The 25,265-nt window shown below is 42.1% G+C and overlaps 3 protein-coding genes and 1 long non-coding RNA gene across 5 annotated transcripts; all 4 read right to left on the bottom strand.

The window, feature by feature from the left end:
* Positions 1–367: 367 nt before the first annotated feature.
* zgc:64022 (Ras-related and estrogen-regulated growth inhibitor-like protein) lies at positions 368–2,794 on the bottom strand. Its single transcript, XM_046843657.1, has 4 exons — positions 2,589–2,794; positions 2,410–2,463; positions 2,217–2,293; positions 368–1,476 (listed from the first exon to the last, which is right to left on the bottom strand). The coding sequence occupies exons 1-4, from the start codon at positions 2,713–2,715 to the stop codon at positions 1,060–1,062; spliced, it is 675 nt and encodes a 224-aa protein (XP_046699613.1). The 5' UTR covers positions 2,716–2,794; the 3' UTR covers positions 368–1,059.
* A 2,827-nt stretch (positions 2,795–5,621) lies between these two features.
* thap7 (THAP domain containing 7) lies at positions 5,622–10,627 on the bottom strand. 2 transcript variants are annotated; one of them, XM_046844361.1, is made up of 5 exons: positions 10,444–10,627; positions 9,412–9,491; positions 8,734–8,889; positions 7,919–8,035; positions 5,622–7,426 (listed from the first exon to the last, which is right to left on the bottom strand). In XM_046844361.1, exons 2-5 carry the CDS (start codon positions 9,489–9,491, stop codon positions 6,118–6,120), a joined length of 1,662 nt encoding a protein of 553 aa, XP_046700317.1. In that variant the 5' UTR covers positions 10,444–10,627; the 3' UTR covers positions 5,622–6,117. The 2 variants fall into 2 exon arrangements, with proteins under 2 accessions (XP_046700317.1, XP_046700316.1); XM_046844360.1 differs by having other exon boundaries at positions 5,622–7,429; positions 10,444–10,624.
* A 1,481-nt stretch (positions 10,628–12,108) lies between these two features.
* Positions 12,109–18,117, bottom strand: s100v2 (S100 calcium binding protein V2). Its single transcript, XM_046844362.1, has 3 exons — positions 17,977–18,117; positions 14,296–14,427; positions 12,109–13,195 (listed from the first exon to the last, which is right to left on the bottom strand). Exons 1-3 carry the CDS (start codon positions 17,986–17,988, stop codon positions 13,025–13,027), a joined length of 315 nt encoding a protein of 104 aa, XP_046700318.1. The 5' UTR covers positions 17,989–18,117; the 3' UTR covers positions 12,109–13,024.
* A 5,960-nt stretch (positions 18,118–24,077) lies between these two features.
* LOC124382198 lies at positions 24,078–24,999 on the bottom strand. The gene is made up of 3 exons (XR_006924995.1): positions 24,882–24,999; positions 24,349–24,352; positions 24,078–24,152 (listed from the first exon to the last, which is right to left on the bottom strand). It is a non-coding gene; the product is annotated as an uncharacterized LOC124382198 (long non-coding RNA).
* Positions 25,000–25,265: the final 266 nt, after the last annotated feature.

Consider the following 25,265-nt stretch of genomic DNA (forward strand, 5'->3'; position numbering starts at 1 on the left):
TGGTTTACAGATGATGGTCTGTAATGGATCTACTTGTTGGAAGTGAAGTGGTGATGGTAGGATCATGTTGAGGTCTCTGGTTCCTCCTTCTCCTATTCATGAAACCTCATCACCTGTTCTACTCCTGATAACCTGAAGGACTTTGTCACTTTACGCTTTAAATAGTTGGAATGATTATAAAGGGGAATTTTATTGGTTTAAATGGAGATTATTATAATTATACTGGTTATAATGAGAATTATACTGGTTTTAATGGAAGATTTAGTGGTCCAACTCTAAGTCTCTTCTAGTTAAGTGTTGATTTTTACTGGTTCTATGTGATACCATTAAGAACAAATTGAAGACCTGCAGATTACTTGAGTTCATGTTTTATTATAAAAAAATCATAAGCATAGACATCTCTGTACTATTTACAATATATACACACACACACACACACACACACACACACACACACACAGCTCCATTGGGCTAGTCTGAGATGAGTCCATCTGACTTAAGGCAGGTCCTGAGCTTTTACTAATGATGGGGTGTGTGTGTGTGTGTGTGTGTGTGTGTGTGTGTGTGTGTGTGTGTGTTTGTGGGCGATCAGGATTCTGATTACACCACTATTCTGTGTGTCAGTTTAATCATCAGTTTGTTGTTTAACAGCTGAGACTCATTTTTGTTCGTAGATAATAAAGATCATGATGCACTGAGAACACGCACTAACCCCCCCCCACACACACACACACGCACACACACACACACACACACACACACACAGGTCCGTTTTGCATAGAAATCGCCTCCTAATGACCACCACAGGCTTTTTCATATACATGGAGGTGTATATGAAAGTGTATGAGTCGTTTTGTTTTTTTATCCGTTTATAGTTATCTCTGATTCTGTGATGTATTTGAGGAGAATCCAGAAGGTTATTGGCCAAACACGAGTCTCTGAATTCGAACATTCACGGAGCGTTCAAATCCGATTCCGAACAAGCGATAATCGTAGTCCAATGTGGACGCAGTAAATTTCTTCCCTCTTCCTTTTTCTCCAGGAGGAACAGTATTCTGTCTATTCGGTCCTCTTCCTCCCGAAGACGGCGGACATGCTCCTGACGATGCCCCTGAAACCGGCCGCGCCCTTTTTGAGCGCCCTGGCTTCGCGGATCAGCTCGAGCAGTTCGTGGAACACCATGAGGACGCCGTGGTACGCTTCGGCCGCGGAGATCTCGAAGAAGTCGCAGTCAGCCGAGAGCGCCAGGAGCCGTCCTTCCTCGCTGGAGACGGCACGCCGGTGCTGCAGGTCACGCTTATTCCCCACGATGATGAGCGGCGCGGAGCTGGAGAGTTTCTGCTGCGCCTGGCGGATGTGTTGGACCTGACGGCGCACCACCTCGAAGCTCGGTCGGTCGCAGATGCTGTAGACCAGGATGAAGCCATCGGACCACTGCAGCTGCCTGTCGCTGATGTGACCCAACTCTTCGATGTTCTGTGGAGGAAAAAAAGAGAAGTTGTGAGAAATGAGATGCTGCGCCTTTAAGACTTGTGATGTCACAATGGTTCGTCAACTCTGGAATTGGTTGTCGGAAGTACTGTAATTGATGTCGGAACCAAGCGGTTACCATCAACCTCAAAGATCATTAACCTCAATTTTCATTTGTTATTTGGCAGAAACGACTTGAGCAGTTGAGGGTTAAGGGCCTCACCCAAGGGCCCAGCAGTGGCAGTTTTTACTGGGATTTGAACTCAACATTACGATCAAAAGTCCAATTCTTCAAGCACTGAGTTTAACTGCTGAACTCTTGTGCAGGTTCAGAGGTGACTTTTGTAAAAGAATGTTCAAGAAAACAGCCTGAGATGGGATTTGTAAAGAAACTTCAAGAGGAACCAGTCTCAAACTGGAACCTTATCCAGATCACAAAGTTTGATTGTCACCATTTTCATGGTTCTGAGTAGAACCATTCACAGTAGCCTGATACTTTTTTATTTTTCTTCAGTCACATGGCTCTTCACTTAACCCTTAACATGAAATGTAGCTCTAACCTTCATTGCTTACCCTTGACTCGACTCGTCCAACCCCCCTGGAGCAACCATTCATCTCCAATTAATGATTAACCCCCTGAACTGTCAGAACCTCAGAAGGTTTGGGACAGGTTTAAAAGTCTCTAACTTTCTACAGTTTTTTAATCCAGATATCTGGAATCTCTCACACACACAAACTTTTCTTACCTGTGGACAAATCGAGTCCCAGATGTTGAAGCAGATGTCTCGGCCGTCGATCTTATCGTGATGAGTGTAAATGGATTCTGCAGGTAAGGAATACGTTTAAACATGATTTATACTGAATATTAAAATCTGAACTTTGAGTGCATCTACAGAAACTTCTCCAGAAGGAACACAGTGTGGTTTTGTGTGTATTTACCTATAGAGCCGTATTCTCCAATAAACCTTCTGGTCAGGAAACGTACCGTTAGTGCTGGAGGAAGAAGAGAAAACTCTTTAATTACGGGTCAAGTGCAGGCGATAAAACACTTACAAATCACTGACACGTAAACTGATCCATGCAGTGATCCCTGATCATTATCAAGCACACTGACTCACCAGATTTTCCCACGTTTTCTGCTCCAAGCAGTAAAATATTGGCTTCCACTTTGGGCTGATGTGCCTCCATCCTCCTGCTGCTGCTGCTGCTGCTGTAGCGGATACGAGACTCGACCTGAACCACCATCTGGAAAGGGATCAGAGCTCCACAAGCTGACAAGCTGCTAACATGTGAAGCTCTCTGTCTGCCTCCACTGCTTTATATCAACCGTGTGGGGGTGGGGCTGGGAGGGGGTGGGTGGAGCTTCACAGTCACACTGACCAATCATATCTCAGTGCACGTCTGTTGATTTACATACGCATTGACGCTCGTGCAAGTACGTGATTCCTTATAATAAAATATTCGAACAATTATATTATTATTAAATTAATTAAAAACATTTTATTTACATCCAATAATATTTTATTTTACTTCATTTTTTGTAGTTTTTTTCTTTTTACTTTAATTAGTTTTATTTTACTTGATTTATTGTTACTTCATTTTGTTGGATTTTAGTTTGATCGTATTTTGTTTTATTTAATTTAACTTCTTTTTTTGTTTTATTTTAAAGTTCCTTTTATTTATTGCACAATTTTCTCAAGGTGATTTATTTTTCACTTTTTTCTTCAATCGTTTATTTCGATTTCAGGATCATTCTCACCGATTCTTCTCTCAGATGTTGGTTATGGTATAATATTCAAATTCACACAAAATATATAAACATTTTGGTCTGAACTTTTTATCTCCACATGAATTTTATTTAAATTGCATATATAATGAATGTAAACTTTGGGTGTTTAATATAAATAAATTTCATTTCAACTTTATTTCTAACACTTTTAACAATAAACATTGCTTTAAAGAAGGTTAGAATTATAGAACAACGTTCACTTAGAAACTCTCCCAGATGGCATGAAGAAGGAACTTTGAGAGGAACCAGACTCCGAGTGACACCAAGAGTGTGAGTATAGATTATTAAAACATCACAAACAGTGTGTGAAGAGAGAAATATCATGAGCAACAGAGTGTGTGATTATGAGTAATGATCTTTCTCCAGCCTTCCACAGCCAGGAGGAGTTGTAGAACCAGGAGCTCCTGAGCAACTCATGAACTGAGATCTTTATAGATTCAACACCAAGTCATTTTTCCCAGATCCTTTAAATGTTCAATGTTGGAGAAACATGATATAGAGAAGGTTTTTTGTAGTGATTAAGAGGTTGTTTCTGCTTGAAAAATCTTCATGAACTGGGATTTAAATGGAGCTGGTAAATCTCTAGATTGTCCGGGATCCTCCCAGGGTCAAGGTTTGAAGGTGGTGTGTAATAATACTCTATTAAACCTCATTCCTTTGGTCTTGCAATGTCTCTAATTCACCATTTTCTTGTTAGTGATTTCATCTGGACCATGTTTGATCCATTTTATGAAAAAATTCAGAATATTACTTTTTTAAAGACTTGAGTTGGTCAAATCAAAGAATTCATTCCCTGGACATCACTTTTGTGCATCACTCTGGATAAAGACATCTGCTAAATGCCTTAAATGTAAATGGAGATAACTGCACAGCTTTTTACACATGTGCTGCATGAACTCCACTAAGCACTGAATGGAAAAGTGCACACGGGTGAGATGGGGCTTTTAGCAACTCATTAGATGTGCGCTTCATTAGCAATGCGAACTTTACGGCCACAGGGCATGCAGGTACTTGTTCACTGAGGCTCAGGTCTACATGATATCAGAAGGTAAACACCTCAGTTCTCTGGTCTTTACAAAGGCAGTGGGGTTTTAAATGAATGACTGTGCGACCTCTGGTGGTGTATCTCACACTCACACATTAAAACGATCCTAGGGTTAGTTTCCAAAAAGTGGAATATGTCTGACTGTTTATGTTCTGTATTTCTAGGTGGAAGTGGGAGTTCATTGGTTATGGTGGAGTCTGTGTCACTGATTGGAAGGTCGGAAGTTTTCTGAATATTCATCAACCCATTGGGTGACTGTAAAGATATTCATATGACAAATACTTAATGATATTTATTAAATATCTGAGTGTTAAAACAACTACAAGCTCTAAGTGAAGTACAAGATCGAACCCACCTTCCTCCACACACACACTTTTATTCTCATTGTACAGATCTATATTGAAATAATTGTCATAAAGGAGGTATTAGAGTTTTTACCCTTGGGGTAAAAAAGGTCCTTAACCCCTCCCCCAGGTATATTTCTTTTCTTAGCTGGGGGACGAACTCGGCACGTGAGAATCACCTGGACTGGTCCATATCACACACTGACAATGGGACAATGGCAGCAATTTTATGTATTGCACACTGACTTATGGCGATTGGTGTTCCCTGTGACTGTGTGTGAAGCTTTGTGCTGCCATCTGCTGGTGTGTTACAAAATTAGACTTGAAATTTTTTGATACTGTATATATACATATATAAAATTGCTGTTTCTGGTGGAAAAACCTAAACAACACATCAAACCTTTTCTTAGTTAAAAAAATATTTATTGAATAAAACCTGACGCACGAAAAGGAAAATTAAATAAATTGTTCTCATATAATACATCAAGCCACCTTCTTGCATCTGTAAATCAAATGATGATGAAGATGTGAATGTTTTTGATACACACACACACACACACACACACACACACACACACACACACACACACACTGTTAGTGTGTTCACTCCATCAGTATTTGACACCTAAACATCTGCAGGCTGCAGTTTTGACCAAACCTACAAAAAAATCCAACATAAATACACTATTAAATATCACTAATCCAAAACTGAGAGAAATGATATTTATTATAATGATTGCAATAACTTGTGTTTTGTGATTTCACCAGATATACACTGTATAACCAAACGTTTGTGGACACCTGACCATAATATTGGCGTTCCTACTGAACATCTCATTCCACATTTATTCTCCATTCACGCTTATAATCACCTCCACTCTTCTAAAAAGATGTTTCACTTGATTTTGTGGAGATCTGTGGAGATTTGTTCATCCACAAGGTCAGGTTGTAGGTGAGAAGGTCAGGAGGCCTGGGGTGAAGTCTAAGTCTTCCACACACTTCTTCCAACCCATGGAATGCAGATCTTCATGGAGCTGACTTTGTGCACAGGGGCATTGTGAAGCTATAGTAGGTTTGGGTCTCCTAATTCAAGTGAAGGTGAAATTTTATGTCGCATCCCAACACGTCCTGTACAATAAACTTTGTGGGAACGGTTTGGAGAAGGAGCACATCTTGGTGGGAAAGTCGGGTGTCCTGATACCTTTGGCCATACAGTGTAATTAGATAGCTTGCAGTTGATCAGGAGGACGTCCAAGACCACACGTTGATATGAGGTGATCCTGATGTGGGTCTCCTGCTGGTGTAAGCGGATTTGCTGAAGGTGTTGTGAGATGCGTTTATGTGCAGCGAGTGTTTATCTGAGTGACTGAATCTGATTGGATGATTGCGATGAGCAGGTGTGTCTAGAAGTATTTTGAGAGTTAGCATGTTTAGGAAAAACAAAAACAAAAAGTGCAACATTAGCAAATCTAATCGATAAATTCGCTGCTTAGCTGCAGCTGGAAACCCTCCAGATGTTCCTTCAGCCTCTGGGTGACGTCTCCAGACACCATCCTGCTGGTGACGTTTGTCTGCTGGACATTTTGATTAGCACTCAGTCCGCTTTGTCTCAGCCCCATGTCCACTCCTTGTTCACTAATCACCTCCTGGAAGGTTTCTTCTGCCATCAGGATGGACTGGGTTTTCTGGATCGAGCCGTCTACACCCATCCTGCTCATCTCTTTGGATTCAGAAGACACTGGAACCAGAAAGACGTGGCACATACCACCACCTCCGTCCTCGCCCTGGGTAAAGCTAACGTCCGTGCTGGACATATCCGCGTGAAGAAGGCTCAGGTCGGGTTGCAGGAGTTGGAGGTGCTGCAGATGAGGCGATGAAGAAGTGAGTTCCTGGAAGGTCGCTGTGGATTGTGGGTGAATCTGCAGGAGCATTTCATTGAGCTGCTCGGGGTCCATGTTCTGACACACAGGGGCTTTCAGGTGGCTCTTAGACTCAGCCATCGTCTCTCTGAACACGTTTCTTCCTCGTCCTCTTCTGGCTTGGACCGTTCTGCTCCTGGGAGATCCGGTTTCTTTGGTGTCCTCGTCCTCTCGTCCTCGTCCACAGTAAAAACAGCACCCGTCCTCATCTTCTACGCCGTCCTTCAGCTTAACAGACGGTTCTTTCCTCCAACTTTCGTCTGTCAGAAGCTCCATTTCTTCACCCGTGCCCTCCGTCTCAGCCTCTTCCACCTCTTCCAGACCCCTGTTCTGACCCGATCGGGCCGGCTTCGCACTCTGACGGGGCTCTGACCTATTGTGGCTGTCCTGACCGTCCTTCCTTCGGTCTGGAATTTGAGATAAGGTCTGCTTGAGTCTGGTGTCCTGGAGTCGCAGGAGCGTGAGGCGGAGGCGGTTTTCCCGCCGGCGAGCAGCTCTGAGCAAACGCAGTGCCTTCTCCAGGTTGTCTGTGGCTTTCTCGTAGCGTTTGCGCCACTCCAGGGGGCAGAGCTGAGCGTAGCTGTGCTCTTTGGCAAGGTAGAAGCCGGGAGGAGGAGGCAGGCGCCTCATGTAGCGAGATGGAGAAGGTGGAGCTGAGGGGATTTCTGTGGGTTGATCCGTGGGATGATCAGGTGCTGGTGTTTGTAACAGTAAAGGCGATGGTGGAGACGATTCGTTTTTATGGTCTTCTGTGGGTGACTTGATGCTTTCAGCTTCTTCATCTTCAACTATGTGTCCCAGAGCAATGTTTATCAGAGACTCCTTACAGTCAGAGAGATCTTTATCAGGACTGGATGGACTGCTGAGGAGAAAATCATAATAAATAAACATGTTCAGACTAAGCAGAAGTGTGTGTGTGTGTGTGTGTGTGTGTGTGTGTGTGTGTTTCTGCTCAAAAGGTTTCACTTAGATATGGTGTAATGTGATTTAACGTGGATTGCGGGAGGCCACGCCTTCTACACTAAGGCTGATGCATAGGCCACGCCTCCTTGGATAAAGCTGACGAATTAAGCATTCGTTGGGAATGATTCAGAGGACACGCCTCCTTTACTGGCGCTGACACCCAGGCCACGCCTCCATTGCTAGGGATGAGACAGATGATGCGCCTCCATCATTGGGCTTACAGAGGCCACGCCTCCTTCACTAGGGATAACAAGGGACGTTGGGATTGACAGAGGTCATATCTCCTTTATCGGGATGAAAAAGGTGACACACCTGCATCATTAGAGCTGACACAGAGGCCACGCCCCCTGCAATGCTGTTTGCCCGTGTGTGCGGGGATGAGACCCACCTCAGATGTTTGTCTCCACTCTGTGTTTTGCTTCTTCCTCTGGAGGACTTGCCTTTTTGCGCAGAAGGGATTTCAACCATCACAGGAACGGCGTCATCTTTCAGCCTGCGATATCCACTACAGGAACAAAAAGCACATAAAAAAAACAGCATGGACACCTTCACGCTAAGGATTCAAACTTCACTAGCAGGATCCTTTTCAGCTTTCAGGAACCCTAACTGCACTTCTGCAAGAGCATCCATTTAAGCTCCTGATAACTTTTTCTAGTCCTTGCTCTGGTGAATCTACCTCAGAGTTCTGATCCCTCACAACCAACATCTACCATTCATGTTAACACCAGGTTCCTGAGGGTGATGAGACCCAGCCTAGGTGCTGGTGGGTCCAGCTCAGGAGATCCTTTAGGACCATTAAGGTGAAGTGTCCTATAGTGTTGATATACAAGTGTTCTATATTTGATTCACAATTTATCCATCATCATGGACATGACACACTCCTCCCTCTTTCTTTCTCTTTTAATCCCTCCTTCTCTCCTCTCTCTCACTCTCCATATCATCCCCTCCATCTCTATCTACTTCCTTCTCTAACCCCCTCTATCACTGCCTCCTTCTTTCTCTCTTCATCTCTCACACCCCCTCTCTCTCTTTATTCAATCCTTCCTTTTTCATCTCTCTCTCCCTCCCTCCCTCTCTCAATAATAATAAAGGATGCTATATTATAACAGTTATACAGTTTAAACACCACTAATGAGAAATGTAGTAAACAAACGAGTGTAAACACACACACACACACACACACACACACACACACACACACACCTGACTCCGGAGAGTTCGAAGCTGTCGAGGGTGAAGTGTTTGGAGCAGAAATAGATGTAGTCGCTCTGAGGTTCCCAGAGCCCTTTCCCCCCGGGGCCTTTACGCCGGGCGTTGGTGATCCAGGCGGTGCGGCGGGGATTTCCCTTCTTCGGCAACCTGACGGTTATTAACAATGTCACCCTGAATCCCAGCGAAATCTCTCCGTCTCACTTTTCCTTTACAGCACAATTATTTCTGCACTATTTATATGACACTTAAACTCTGGATGTGCACTGTGTCACTTTGTCACACTGAATTACTTTAATTTGTACTTCTGTCAATAATCCTCCATCCCTTTCTGCCAATTCATGTAAATATTTGTTTCTAGTGTGTATAAATTTATATATATATTACATCATGAACGTAAATCACACTGAGACGTCTGGAACTTGTTCAGGTTTCACTCTAAACTCAAAACTCAACATCTCCCTCCATCATATTAAAGAGAACCTGAACAAAAACATGGGATTTAGAGCCCCAGAATGCAACACAGCTGCAGCCCGAGAGATTAAAGCGCCGCCGCATCAGTTTCTTTGAAAGCTTGGGTTCCCGTGAAGAGAACATGTTTTTCAGGTGGAGTAGAAAAACGAATCCACATCTTCAGGAATGGCATCGAGTTACAACCACAGATCTCCTTACCTGTGAAAGGTGACTCCTGCTGAACGAGCCTCTCTGTTATCACGGGACCTGCAGCCAGTCGCAGAACAATGTCTGGGCATCTACAGGGATGAAAACACAACCATTTAACTTGCTATAGTTTATTACATCACATGAGCTGTAAACGCTCTGCTACGAGTGGAACAATCTGGCGATTTCCATGTTTTGAGTTTTTTTTCAAAAGAATGAAATAGGTTGATGCTTTATACACAAACACTCATACATCACTTTATTATTAGTAACATTAATGTTACTGTACTGTAGATGTTTGGAAATCAATGGAACAGGACCAGCGAGGTGACGCCAAGAAGGGGATCGTTTATTTTGTACAAATCAGGAAACTGAACCATATTGAACAGAAGCTTGCGAAAAATAGTCGCAGTTGCGATAAAACAAAGTCGTAATTGTGAAGAAAACGTTTATGCGACTAAATTTTTTTCGCAATTGCGACTTTATTTCTGCCAATCCTGCCTTTATGACATAAAGCTATAAATAAAGTAAATAGTTATATATAGTTGAAATAAAGTTGCAATTAAGCAAACCTTTTATTACCATAATATCACCATAGCGACTTTAAAATATCGATTTTAAACATATTATTTCAAATTATCCACGCATGCGCATTGCAAGGTGTTGCGCAACTCCTGCGCATTCTTGATCCCCTCCGACGCAGTGTATAATTATATTTCTGTACAGTTTTCTCCACCAGGTCAGGATTCTCTCCCTGCTGTATTATTAGATATATTTTTCTTCTGACACACTGAATAAAACCATCTGTAGCTCTAAAATGTTCACCAAAAAAAAGTCTGGGATTATTTGTAAACTGTTAAACTCGCTATATTTACATACATATGCACACAAATGTACCTGTAATGTTGCTGACTAGTGCACACGGGAGTTTTATATATTATTATTTATATATATTTCATCCCTTTAAATGCGTGTTTTTAAAGTGCTTGGACTCGGTCTGAAATGCAGCCATTTTGTGTGTAGAAAGAGAAATTAAAGACTTACTGTTCGACCTCACGAAGATGGCTGTCTTCTTCTTCCTAATCCAACCGCCCTCCCCCAAGCACACCGGCCAATCAGAGAGCGAGCTGGGAGTGACGTCATTGCGCTCTTGGCGTTTATCTGACTAGTTCTGGATTGTGATTGGTCAGAAGCTGTTGTTTAATTTTAAAATGTTTTTTTCCCCTTCTGTTTATTGAAGAACAAAAATGGTTCTTTGAATCTCGTTTATCAAAATGAACAAAACTTTTTTAAAAGTCATTTACTTGAAGTCTTTCCTTCAATCAGAAATAAAATAAAATTCTCAATAAGCAGATTCCTAAAATGTCTTCATACACCAACTTTAACTACAGTTCCAATCATGAACATATAACAATGCAGCTAAGAACAAATGATGATAAACAGAATGAGTAGCTTCACCTCTCATATCTTCTGGTGTGTGTCGTTAGTTCTTTTGTCATGTGACTCCCATATTTATTGTAAAAATAATGTCAAGATTCTTACCGAAACAAAAACTCAAATATTGCATATGGTAGGACCAAAAGACTCATGAGATCAAATACTCGATTCTGTTTCTGTACGTAACCTACAGAGGTCCAGTAGAAATGAACAAATCACTCATCTAGACCATCGTCCATGAACGACTTATCATTTCATTTAAAAGCGGGGGTACGAATGGGCAATCGTTTAAATATAAATATCAGTAAATAGAAACGGTGCTAGAGATGGATTTACTGAATAACTTTTGGAAGACGTCTTCAGAGTACTCACAGTGCCAGTGAGTACCAGATCAGGTCAGAAATTCTACCCCTATTCAGTGTAAATACATTATTGCCAGATGCCTTAATCTAGAGTGATTTACAACTGAGTGGTTGAGGCTCAAGGGCCTTGCTCAAGGGTCCAGCAGTAGCAGCTTGGTGGTGCTTGGATTTGTGACCTTCTGAGCTAGAAACCAATTCTTAAACCACTGAGCTATCACCACCTCGAATGTAGTTGGGAATACTGGATTGTGATTGGCTGGAGGTTCCGGGTAAGTTCCGAGCGTCAAACACACTGTGCATTTGAGGTCAGAGTGAGACAGGTATTGTAGACATTTCTTTATGACCTTTCTGAGCTACTTGGAGGATTTTTTCGTGTGCTGGAACTTATATGGTGAACACGGTGATAATTAAGGCACAAGGTGAATTTGAGGAACTGGAAAAGAAACCGAATAGAACAAAAAAACGGTACCAGGAGTTAACTCCAACAGCTTCATTATTAGTAGACAGATGACACAATGATATAAATGTAATCTTCTAGCACTACTTTATCTCTGGGTGTGATTCGGAGCAGCAGAATTCTAGCGCTATAAAATAGGTAGGAAAATAAAACAGTTATTTTTTATTCTTTTGGTCAGTTTTTTTCTGCAAACATCAATAACAGCTGAAATGCCTCAAAACTGGGAAGTGTCCATGGTACTGAATACGGTGATAATCCATGGCTAAGTGTGAGGACTTACACCATTATAATGTTCACTTCTGCATGTTCTTTACCTCCACATTGTGCACTAACATTCTTAAACATCTCACATCTGGCTTTAATGATGTAACTTGGTGATTATATTCCCGTAACAGCAGGTCCACTGGTTTTGTATGTATGAAGTGAAGGACACTGAAGACACAAACAAGAGGATAGGAAATAATTTGGCTTTAATTTTTGTAAACACATGTTTCAGGATGCAGTTGATAAAAACAGGAGAATTGATAAATTTGACAAAAAAAACCCAAAATGTCAGAAGAAGTAGGCGTGGCCTAGGCGGTTTATATATATATATATATATATATATATATATATATATATATATATATATATATATATATATATATATATATATATTAGTGGTTAAAAGTTTGCACTGGAATTTGAATTTCTGACTCAAGGGTTCTTGGTTATTTGGGAATGTTTGGAAGAAAAGCTTCTCAGGTTATCAGAAGCTCCACCATGAGGTCTTTAATGATATTATGATGAAAAACCACAGAGTTCACAATGTGATCAGAATTTGTGTAATTTTCTAGCGTTCATGACCATCGGGGGGCACAAACTTTTGACCCATAGTGTAGCGTAAAGGAAAACCTTAGAAAGCCTGATAACACGGACACGCTCGAAAACGACACTTATAAGAGATGTAGAAACACGATTCAATTGAGATGCGCCAAAAAAAAAAAAAACTATTTATTTATTTATTTTTCTTTCTTTTTTATACAAAACTCCAGTTTGTTTCGGTTCAGAGTGCTGGATGAGTGTGAGTGCTTTTGGTCCCTTTTTTAAGATGTAGTGTACTTTTTAGGTTGTAAGCGAATACAATGAATTGGACACTGCAATATCTTCAACAGGTCAGATTCAGCAGAATAACGTACGATTATGAGAGAGAGAGAGAGAGAGAGAGAGAGAGAGAGAGAGAGAGAGAGTTAAAGAATATAACTGTATTGTTGTATTGGCTAGAAAATGTGTAGAATTCCTCATCATCCATCTTGAGCTAAGCCAAGTGGCAGGTACATGGTGGGGGCGTGATGCTGGGGGCGTGGCTGGGGGCGTGGCGGGTCGTTGCTCACATTAGAAGGCAGGTGCACTTGGACACTTTCTCGTGGCTCAGCAGGCCGAACTGAGACGTGGCCAGATTTTGGACCAGGGACCAGAAGTGTTTAAAGGTTATTCCCTCTCCATCCTTCACCCCCATCTGCTTCAGCACCTCCCCGAAACCTACGTCTGACCCTCCGGTCTGAAACCACAACACACACACACACACACAGTCAATCACAAACACTTGTTTCTATGGGAAAGACACTCACATAGGTTCCATAAGGAAGACAGAGTAAAAGAGGGGTAGAGAGGGAGGGAGCGAGTGGAGGAGAAGAAGAAGGGAGGGAAGGAGGAAGGAGTCTCCAGTGTCAGAGACGTGTTTCAGATTATCTGTAAACATGACAGTTTTTTTGTGTTTCTATTCTAATTTACACTCATTGTGATTATTACACACCAAAGAAACATTTCAGTGTCTTCCACATCAGGTCTGCAAAGTGTCCTTTCACTATTATAATCTAATCCAATCTAAACAAATCCAATCTAATCTAATATTGTTTAATTCCCATGTGACTCTGTACATGGGTCTGATCTGAGGTTTATTATAGAGATGTGAAGTAAAACATTTCTTCCAGACTTGATTTCATAATCTGTACTTCTACAGCAACATACTCAACATGTGATCTTTCTTTCTTTCTTTCTTTCTTTCTTTCTTTCTTTCTTTCTTTCTTTCTTTCTTTCTTTCTTTCTTTCTTTCTTTCTTTCACTTTACTTTCCATGTTTTGGTTTCTTTTTGTTCTTTCCCTTCTCTCCTGCTTGTTTTCTATACTTTCTTGTAGTCTTCGACTGTAATTCGTTCCTCTTCTCCTCTTGATCTGTCTCCCTTCATTAACTTTTTTTTACTTTCCACAAATTCCACCACGTTTCAGCCTGAGGCAGGAACACCCTCACAAACACCCTCACCAACACCAGGCTCTCAGTAAAGACATTTTCTTTTTCCTGAATCAGCCTCAACTGCCCCCCACACCCCTCCCTCTCCCTCCTCTCTCTCTCTCTCTCTCTCTCTCTCTCTCTCTCTCTCTCTCTCTCTCTCCCTCTCTCTCTCTGTTTGAGATGTTTCTAGTGACCAAACCGGAAAAAAAAATTATATATCTAAAAAAAAAAATCCCCATAAAATAAGGGCAGGCAGGATCATGTGGTTTAGAGTTTCCTCACAGGGGATCTGCAGCCACACCCTACTGTGTGTGTGTGTGTGTGTGTGTGTGTGTGTGTGTGTGTGTGTGTGTGTGGTGTGTGTGTTACCTTGACAAGGTTGGGCAGCTGTGAGGAGAGAAGGTTCTTGAACTCATCTGTCTTGAGTGTGGCGCCTTTATCAGCCGAGGCACCATGGAAGTTTGAGACCAAAGTGTTGATGGCCTTCTCCAGGTCTGAGAACTGAGACAGAGAGAGAGAGAGAGAGAGAGAGAGAGAGAGAGAGAGAGAGAGATGGAGGGAAAGAGAGCAAGAGATAGAGGGAGTGAGTTTACTTTTAAAGATCTCATAATGAAAGAGTAACACGAATCCTTGATCTTCTCTTCATCCATAAATCAGACGTGATCTCACACATGTTCAGATGTCTTTCACATCACCATGTTCACCATTGATCCCCTTTATACACTGAGCAGATGATGGTTGAGGGCCTTTTCAGGGGCCCAACTGTGTCAACTTGTTGGTGCTCAAATTGGAACCCATGACCTTCTGAACATTTTCTTTCCTTTAGTTTTCTGTCCTTTCCTTTTCATTTCTTTTCTTTCTTTTATTGCATTCTATATCCTTCCTTCCACACACATGTATCCTCACCCACGTGTCCAATTTGAATTCTATGCCTCTGTAGTGGAACCTGATGCTGCTGTTGCCCCTCTGCTCCTCTGATGCTTGTCAAGAGTGATAATTTGAGCTCACATACTGTATTCCTGTCAGCTCGAACAGGTCCAACCTGCCAACACCCAAAAAAAACCCACTCAAACACACCCAACACCTTGGAAACACCCCTAATACCCCAAACACTGCCCCAACACCATCCAAACACACACAAATTTCCCCACAACCATCCAAACACCCCAAACTCCTCAAACACTCCAACACCATACAAACACCCTAAATTCCCTCAAACACCCCAAACTCCCTCAAGCACCCCAACCCCATCCAAACACCCCAAAGTCCCTCAAACACCACCAACACCATCCAAACACCCCAAACTACCCTCAAACACCCCAACACCACCCAACTCCACCCAAACATCCCCAAACTCCCGTCAAACCGGTAGCCCAGCTCTTAGAGAAAGAGAAAAAAAAACGCTTCTTGTTTTCAGGACCATTCATAGATTTTCTAAAATATTCTGCACAGAAACCTTCCCTCTGTTTTTTTTCCCTCCTCATTCTCACACACACATACACACACACACCTACACACACACACACACACAGACACACACACATGTCCAATTGCTCAAACACAATTTCTAGCAGTGCCCATACCTGTAATACCTGCAGGTCGAGCTAAGCTCCGCCCCCAGTACACTGTTTACTGACACACCTAAGACTGAAATACACTGCATCCTGATCTCTCCGGGGCGAGAGGGGGTGGTAGGGGAAAACCACATCCCCGTCCAAACCAGTCTGGCCTGGTTCTTGCCTCAGGTCCTGCCTCGCCCTGCCTCTCCTCACTCACACACCGAGGCCTAAAGTCGGGTTTAAGTCTCATGAGGAGCTTTTGTCAAAACCCTGGGTCCTGGTAAGCGGCGGGTTTTCCACTCAGTGTGTGGTGGAGAAAAACTGCGGTTCATCATTGTGTGCGCATGTGTGTGTATGTGTGTGTATGTGTGTGTGTTCAGGTTTGTCCCCCACACACACACACCACACAGAACATCAAAGGTAAAATGCCCACTTTGAATCCTGTGCTCTCTGTAGTGGAGCCTGATGCTGCTGTAGCCCCTTCAGCCACATCTGCCCCATGAGCCATCGTTTTTTTTATGATGCTTTTCTGCTCCCCAAGCACCAATAACATCACCCAAACACTACCAATACACCCCCAAACACTCCCAAACACCCCCTCAAACCTTGAAGACAACTCAAACACTCCCTACCAACCCCCAAACACCCCAAACACCACCCAGCATCCCCCCAAACACCACCGAATATCTCCCAAACACCACCAAACATCCCTAGAAACCCTCAAACCTTTTTCTCCTTATTCTGTGGTTTTATATGTTCGGTCTGCTCATGATCAGATGTACCTAATAAAGTGGACATTGTGTGTGTGTGTGTGTTCAGGTTTGTCCCTGTGTCCTTTTTATCAGAACTGAACCAAAACATAGCATTCTCTCTGTGTTTTATAATAATAAAAGAATGCAGATGAGCTGATTGGTTCCTCATGTTTTCTGCAAACACACACACACACACACACACACACACACACACACACACACACACACACACACACACACAATGGAGCGATGCCCAGTGGTACATATGGCCTCAATTAACATGACTGGTATGAATTCAGGAAATGCAGAGGGTCAGATTCACTCAAAGGCTCTGAGATCTCACCTTCTCTCAAACCTCACATCATTTTAAACCTCACCTCATCCCAAAACCTCACCTTGTCTCAACCTTCACCTCATCCCAAACCTCGCCTCATCTTAACCCTCGCCTCATCCCAAATCTCACCTAGTTTTAAACCTTACTTCACCCTAAACCTCACCTCATATCAAACCTTACCTCATCCCAAACCTCACCTCGTCTCAAACCTCACCTCATCCCAAACCTCACCTCGTCTCAAACCTCACCTCATCCCAAACCTCACCTCATCTCAAACCTCACCTCATCCCAAACCTCACCTAGTCTCAATCCTCACCTCATCCCAAACCTCACCTTGTCTCAATCCTTACCTTATCCCAAACCTCACCTTCTCTCAAACCTCTTCCCAAACCTCACCTAGTCTCAAACCTCACCTTGTCTCAAACCCCACCTCATTTCAAACCTCACCTTGTCCCAAACCACACCTTTTCCCAAACCTCACCTTCTCTTAAACCTCATCCCAAACCTCAACGTCTCTCAAACCTCACCACATCTCAAACCTTACCTCATCCCAAACCTCACCTTGCACTAAAACCTCACCTTGTCTCAAACCTCAACTTGTCCCAAATCTCAACTTGTCTCTAACCTTTCTTTATTTCCCAACCTCACCTCGTTCCAAACCTAATCTTCTTTCAAACCTTACTTTGTCCCAAACTTCACCTTGTCCCAACCCTTAACTCAGCCCAAACCCCATCTTCATCTAAACCTGCCCTCATCCCAAACCACACCTTCTTCCAAACCCCATCTTCTTTTAAACCTCACCTTGCACCAAACCTGCTCTCGTTTCAACTTCACATTGTCTTAAACCTCAGCACACATCAAACTTTATCTTATTTCACAACTCGCCTTGTGTCATTCCACCTGATCAGCTTTTTATCCCGTTAAAGCTGTGTTTAAGACACAGATCGAGACTGAACCGGATCGACTCGGCGTGTCAGAACGATGCAAAAGCCAAACTTTTTCTCAACATGCGCTCACAGAAAAGAAGTTACTCAGAAGAAAATCCGATGTGAAAGTTCCACCTTTCCTCAGAGCTGTGAGCGTTTTGATCTGGTCCGGAGAGAATTCCTGACATGCCTGCTGCAGTCGACACGTCGCTGCATTGAAGAAAAAAGAGAAACGCTTCTCTTTAAGGATCTGCAGGAGCAGTCCTACCTTCCTGAGAAGATCTTTCATAAGGAAAAAAAGTTTGGAGCTGGTGTAATGTCCAAAAAAAAAAAAGTTTCTGACATGACAAGTTTATTTTTTCTTTGGTCCTCATTTTTATAGCAAAGTGACCTGAAGACCTGTTCGGTCTCAAGGTAGCTTGGGAGGTTTCTGTGAAGGTGCGTTAGAAGAAAGAAAAATGGAGAGAAAAGGCCATTACCTGTTCCGCCATTTCAGCTGCTCCTTTCTCCTTCTCTTCAGCAATTTGGTGCTCGACCTTCTTCCTTCACTGCTGTCACATCTTGGCTGAGATCCTGAATCCTCCCACTCAGGGAAAAAAAAACTAAATGTACAACCCACCACCTACAGTGTCAGTGTGCTACGAAGGAGGGAAATGCACACACACACACACACACACACACACACACACACACACACACACACTCCTGTAATTTGATGCTTCGGGACTTTAAAGTGGACAGGGCGGAGATGAGTGCATAGTCTACTATTTTCCCTCTGCTCTAGTGTTCCAAAGCAGTGGACACACACACACACACACACACACACACACACACACACACACACACACAGAGTTCCTCACATCTGGAAACACTCAGCAGAAGTTGGAGCCCAGCTCAGTTTTTCCCCCTGCAGCAGCAGCAGGAAGTTTGCATGACGAGTTCAGACTGACTGGAGCTGAGAATCTTCTTCGCTTCGCCTTTTTCATGTCGAAACACAGAGAAACGAACCACAAACCAGTTTCCAATCCAATCAATTCAACCGGTCTGATCTGATCTGATCTTAGATATCAGATCTCAGTGTTAGTAACGGTATCAGACCGACAGGTTTCCGTAAAATCAGTGGCGTGTCTTTATTCGACTTTATAGCGAGTCTCTACTGAGCTTAACGTCCTGCAGTGTTTCATTCTCAGTGAAGAAAAAAACTTTCTGACCACTTTTACCCTGCAATAATAAACCCTCTTAGAGTTTATACTGGTTTTAATGGTCATAATGGGAACTGTACTGGTTTTAATGGTCATAATGGGAACTGTACTGGTTTTAAATGTTATTATTAACATTATATTGGTTTGAATGGTTACAAAAATAATTTTACAGATTTGAATTGTTTAAATGGAAGTCGTACTGGTTTTAATTGTTATAGTGGGTTTGTACAGGTTTCAATGGTTGTAATGGAAATGTTTATATTGAGATTTTAGTGGTTTTAATGGTTATAATGGGAATTTTACTGGTTTCAGTGGTTGTAATGGGAATTGTATTGTTTTTTTCAAGGTTATAATGAACATTGCATTGGTTCGAATGGTTATAATGAGAACTCAAATTTTTAGAATGAAAATTGTACTGGTTTGAATAGGAATTAAAATACTGTTTTAATGGTTAGGATGGGAACTGTAATGGTTTGAATAGAAGTTGTAACTTCCTGTGAGTCTACTGTAAATGTGTTGCCTTCTATTAATTGTATGTTCTGTCTGGACCATTAAGGATTACATGCTGGTGTCTACTGGACACCATTAGAGACCATTAGGAGGCTATCAAGATTCCAGCACTGGTTTATTTGGTTCTCATGATAAAGATTTAATGATATACAAAATCCCAATAGGTATATCAGGGGAACTGTTTGGTTAATGGATTTAACTGTAAACAGATGGTCTGCAATGGGATTTGTAGTGGAAACCATTAGGATTTTGTGAATTTCTGTTTTTGTTGTTTTCCCTACTTAATATGATTCATGAACACAATAAAGTTTAACCAGCCGTGTTACATGAGCCACACCAGCTCGTCTGTGATTATATTCCTGTAACAGCATACCTACTGTGTGTGTGTGTGTGTGTGTGTGTGTGTGTGTGTGTGTGTGTGTGTGTGTGTGTGTGTGTGTGTTTGAAAGCATATAAAGTCTTCAGTAGAAAACATCATGCATTCGGGTTAGTTTGTTTTATGAATCTTTTGTCAGGCAGGCAGGGCGTGTCATTACTCACACACACACACACACACACACACACACACACACACACACACACACACACACACACAGGGAGTAATACTACAGTCCTCTACAAAACTCTGACTTGTGCAATGGAGTGTAAATGACATACAAAAGCTGCCTTGCTCTAGACACATGCTATAACAGGTTTGTAGCATGCACACACACACACACACACACACACACACACACACACACACACAGTCGGGTGGCGAGAAAAACGTTTCAGTTACACCCCCAGGCAGTCGTCCTGCACGTGATCACGTATGAAATGTAAACTGAAATGCTCGCTATATTTGAGGGGGAAATTAAAGGGAGTTCTTTATTAAAGATAACAAACATCTCACAATACTGCCGCAAGTTTGTGGACACCTGGCCATAAGATTGCTGTGTGTTTAGTTTTGAACATCCCATTTCACATTTAGTCTCCATTCACTCTTATAATAAGATCCATTCTTCAGGGAAGATGTTCCACTAGATTTTGTGGAGATTCATTCATCCACAACGGTTGGAGCTCCATAGCAGTTGGCTTTGTTGACTAGGTTTGGGTCTCCTAGTTCAAGTGAAGGGAAAATTTCAGGTTAAGGCATTGGACTTTGGATCTGAAGGTCATGAGTTCGAATCCCAGCCACACCAAGCTGCCAATCCTGGGCCCCTAAGCAAGGCCCTTAACTTGTAGAGGTCTTCTGTGAGATAAACCCTCAGGGACTTGCAATGGTTCTTATCTCATGCAGCCTCACTGATGACGTAAAACACTCGGATTAAAAAGCATCTATCTGCAATCTTCTGTATACATCAACTCAAACACATTCTGAAATTGGCGAGTGTTGAATGCAGTGAACCTCAAATTTTACATTGATGGACTTTGGCAGAAACATTTATCCAGAACGACATACAACTGACAAGCTGAAAACTGTCAAGGGCTCAGCAGAGGCACTTTGGTGGTGCCATGACCCGAATTAATAAAAGAAACCTTGAGTGAAGTTCTGTTGGGTTTGGCATCTGAAAATCGTTCATTTACTCAATTATTCGCATACAATAAGAGTTTTATCCTACTCAGGATTCAGGTGGATCTTGGGTGTGCTTTGGAAATACACGCTCAATAGGACATGCGCACACACACACACACACAGGAGCAATATAGAGTCAATGCGCTTAATAACATGATGCGAGATGAGAGGAAACTGGAGAACCCAGAGGAAACACCCTGGAAGCACGTGGAACATGCACAGGAAGTCCGCATGTATTTGTTTTTTTTTAAGCAGAGGTGCTGAAGCACAGAGTTAAACACCAAATTTTTTTTTTATCTGGTTAGAAGGATTCAGCTGCATTCACATCCACCTTGTTTGCCCAAAATCTGTCCTCTGGAAGCTTCTGAAGGTCAGAACGTCTTCTATACAGTGAGAGATGTGTATATTGAACAGATCTCAGTGTATTTAAAGGAGAAACAGTAATTATAGTGGGGATAATTGACTTAATTCCACAAAGATGACTCACTCGTTATTATAGTAATTTGTCATTTCGTTCTCTCTCTCTCTCTCTCTCTCTCTCTCTCTCTCTCTCTCTCTCTCTCTCATTCCCTCTCTGTATCTCTCTCTCGAACACAGAAATGCTCATTCTGTGAGAAGGTTTTGTGCAGGATATGAGTCAGTGATTCTGCATTCTGACTCAAACTCTTGTTAATCTCTTTGATGTGACTCTCTCTCTCTCTCTCTCTCTCTCTCTCTCTCTCTCTCTCTCTCTCTCTGTGTTCTCTTAAAGGAAATGCCACCCATTCACACATTTGTACCACCAGTTCTTTCTCCAGTTTTAAATCAGTTTTCCTAAACATTTCCTGCTCCTACATTATAGAAGCATCTGCAGTTTGAAGCTCGTGTGCTCTAGTGATGTGAAGATCGGATCATTTTAGTGACTCGTTTCTTTGAATCTCGTTCATCAAAATGAACAAAACGATTCTTTTTGGTTGCTCCTTGAACCCTTGAAGGTCCAACTATGAAAAATGGCTTCAAGTAGAGGATCTAATCATCAGTAAGAACTTGAAGGAACCTGCTTTGCAAAGGTATTGAGATTCCTCCCAACTAACAGACTCTAACATTCCTTTAGGTTGGTCCGAAGTACAGAAACGAAGAAAGCTCTGAAATACTTCAAATGTGCAAATGTAATGTGAAAAGAAGTGGAAATGGAATAGTTTTGTCCATGACCCTCAACATCTACATCAGTTCTGAGAAAGAAAGTATAGTGTATGAAATCTTTAATTATGACCATCCATTATCCAATCAGATTTAGAGATCTTTAAGTCATTACATCAACAATCTTTTGACAGCGAGATGACAGACAGTTTGGAAGAGAAATCAGGAGATCTTTAGACTAGACTAGATATGCTTACAGATCAACACACACACACACACACACACACACACACACACACACACACACACACACTCACACACACACGCTCAGACACGTTCCTCATTTACGCTTCACATGACTCATCACCGGTGTTGCAAGAAAATTAACGTCTGGAGAAGTTGCTCATTTTTGTGCTGAAGCCTGTAGACGTTCCTCACATGCCACACAGGCTTCAGATACCTGAATCATAACAGGGTGATGTGTTAATTACTTCCACTAAAGCATTCAGCTTCTGAGCTGACAGCAGATCTATAATCTAATATATCAGTGGGTTGAAATGCAAATATCCAGGGTATTAGTTTCCAGTGCTATGCTAATGATACATACCTACTGTAGATGTTTCAGCAATAACTGATCTCATACACCAGCTCACAAAGGCATAAAGCACTCATGTGGATAATATGTGAAGAACAACGTGATTTCAAATATTAAAAATAAACAGGAAGAGTGCAGTAGGCAGTGCGACCACAAGCAACTCACCTTCTATAAATAATAAAAAATCTATTTCCTGTTTAATTTAATGCAGGTAATTTGACTAAACCCTAAAGAAATGATCAGCAATTGATGAAAAAAAAAACATGGCATTAACACTTGTCCACTATCTCCTCTTTATCTCATACAATTACATTCATAGAATCTATCAGTGAGGATTTGGGCTTCATCGTAGCTCTGCTTAAAGTGGTAAATGACCAACTACTGAAGTTCAGTACAGAAAAGATCAGAGCGTTTTTAAAAAGCTCTGTTTTTGTCAACTAAAATCGCTGCCTCAGTGTGGACAGGAGACCAAAACGTGGAGAAAAATATGCATTTTCAACTAAAATAATATCAGTCTGGACATGGCCTGAGCCTGCAATGTCGTGACTGGCAAAGTAATGGAAATACCCCTCCATGTCAGTAGGTGGCAGTAGGTAGTGCACGCATGACTTTGTTCATTCGTGACAATAGAGTTAGTGATGTGAGCGACAGGAAGCATCGACAGCAATGGAGAAATATTTCAAAAAGGAAAAGTGCAAAATTTGAACCGGGCCTCGGACATCATTAGTTTTTTCTGCATGTTGAATCAGAGGCGGAGCTTGTCGGTGAGACGAGAACTCTGATTGGCTATTCAGCTTAGTGAATGAGCACACAGGGAATGAAAACATAACTGACAATTTTAGTGCAGTTCCTCCTTCTTTCTTTCTTTCTTTCTTTCTTTCTTTCTTTCTTTCTTTCTTTCTTTCTCCACAAGAAGGCGACACAGAGCTGACAACGCCGGGGCCATTTGGTTAAGAGGTTAATTAAAAGCTAATTTACATAAAAGGTGGGGCTTAAAATGACAGGTAAACATGGCAAAGAAGCTCATAATTGTTCAATGTAAAATGTGATGTTGATTTATGAAGGTTTTGAGGATTCTTGTATTTTGTATTCCTGGTTCAGGGGTGAAATCATTACTCAGGGGAGGTGGAAGCTTCCTGCTTAATACATGAGTTCAGATACCAGCCACACCGATCTCCTGTGTCTTATTTGCTTAAGCTAAAGTGTCCTGATGATCTCATATCCTCACCACAACACTAATAAATAACACCTTGAGTTGAGTTCTGTGTGATCACAAAGCAGATCTCCAGAAACTCACATCTCATGAGACTGATGAGTTCAATGAGGAAACGTCCCCACCCCCTGTCACCTCAGCAGCTCTGCACCATTCTTCCCTCCTGAACACCACGAGTTACAGCTTTAATACTGAACAGCTCATCAAGGTGTGTGTTTGTTTTTCCCATCCATATTTCTTTCCCTGTCAGTTCTGCAGCTTGTTGAAACTTGTGGTGAAAGTGACGGCTCATGTCTTTCTCCCACGTTACACACAACCAGCTGCAGCTCTGCAACCACCCTCACAGTCTGGACTTCTTTTATCTCCAGTGAGAGCACAGAGCATCACCTCAGTCCTGAGATCTACTGCACAAACACCTCACATCATCTCACATCACCTCAGTCCCGAGATCTACTGCACAACTGGGGCGTGTAACTGGGGCGTGTAACTGGGGCGTGTCCCCCCAACCCCCCAAAATATGCTGTGCCCCCCTTTGTGCTCCCCAACAGCGCAGACTGGTCATAGAATAACATCTGCGGTGCAGGAGCAATTCAGGTGCATTTAAAATCTCACACTGATGTCATGTGCTAATTGGCAGCGTATCTTGAAGAACAACACACACCTACTCATTGTCTCACTGCCAATTATTTCCTGTATTTTTACGAAGCCACTGGATTTAAATGCTGTTAATTTCACAGCTCAGACAGGAGACTCGTGATTTCACAGGCTGCAGACCAGATTAAAGGCACGATCACTTTCCCAAATAGTAAACGCTAAATTTTGGTCTTTAATCAGATTAAAATACGGCTATTAAATATACTTTTTGTGTAATATTGATGATAAGTTAGATGTTTGTTTATTTTTAGACAAAATTTTGTGGTAAAAAGGAAAGGAGAGCAATACATTTAAGAAGAAGATGTCAGAGACGTGTGGATGCAGTACAGTGCAGTTGAGAACATTTATTGTCTTTTCACTGGTTTGTGTTTATAAAAAGAGAGATGTGTTTTACAGGCACTTGAGCACTGCCATTTTTATGTCGTCCCACTTGTGTTGATGCACATGATTTGTCCCATGGCCCCCCTGACTGGGGCATGGTCCCCCCTGTGCCACCCCATTCAAAAATCCTAGAATCCCCCCTGTTGCACAAATACCTCACATCATCTCACATCACCTCAGCCATAAGTTCTACTGCACAAACACCTCACATCATCTCACATCACCTCAGTCCTTAGATCTACTGCACAAACACCTCACATCAACTCACATCACCTCAGCCATAAGTTCTACTGCACAAACACCTCACATCATCTCACATCACCTCAGTCCTTAGATCTACTGCACAAATACCTCACATCATCTCAGTCCTGAGTTCTACTGCACAAACACCTCACATCAGTAAAACCTGAGTTTTACTACTAGACAGATAATAGACATTAGCACACTGACTAACACTTTATCTACCATGACCAACTCCAGCTGACCTCAGAAGATGCTGTACCTTCTCCAGCCTGTAGGTGTCAGTGTTTATCTACACA

This window comes from Silurus meridionalis, chromosome 29 (assembly GCF_014805685.1).
Source record: "Silurus meridionalis isolate SWU-2019-XX chromosome 29, ASM1480568v1, whole genome shotgun sequence".
In the NCBI taxonomy this organism is placed as follows: Eukaryota; Metazoa; Chordata; class Actinopteri; order Siluriformes; family Siluridae; genus Silurus; species Silurus meridionalis.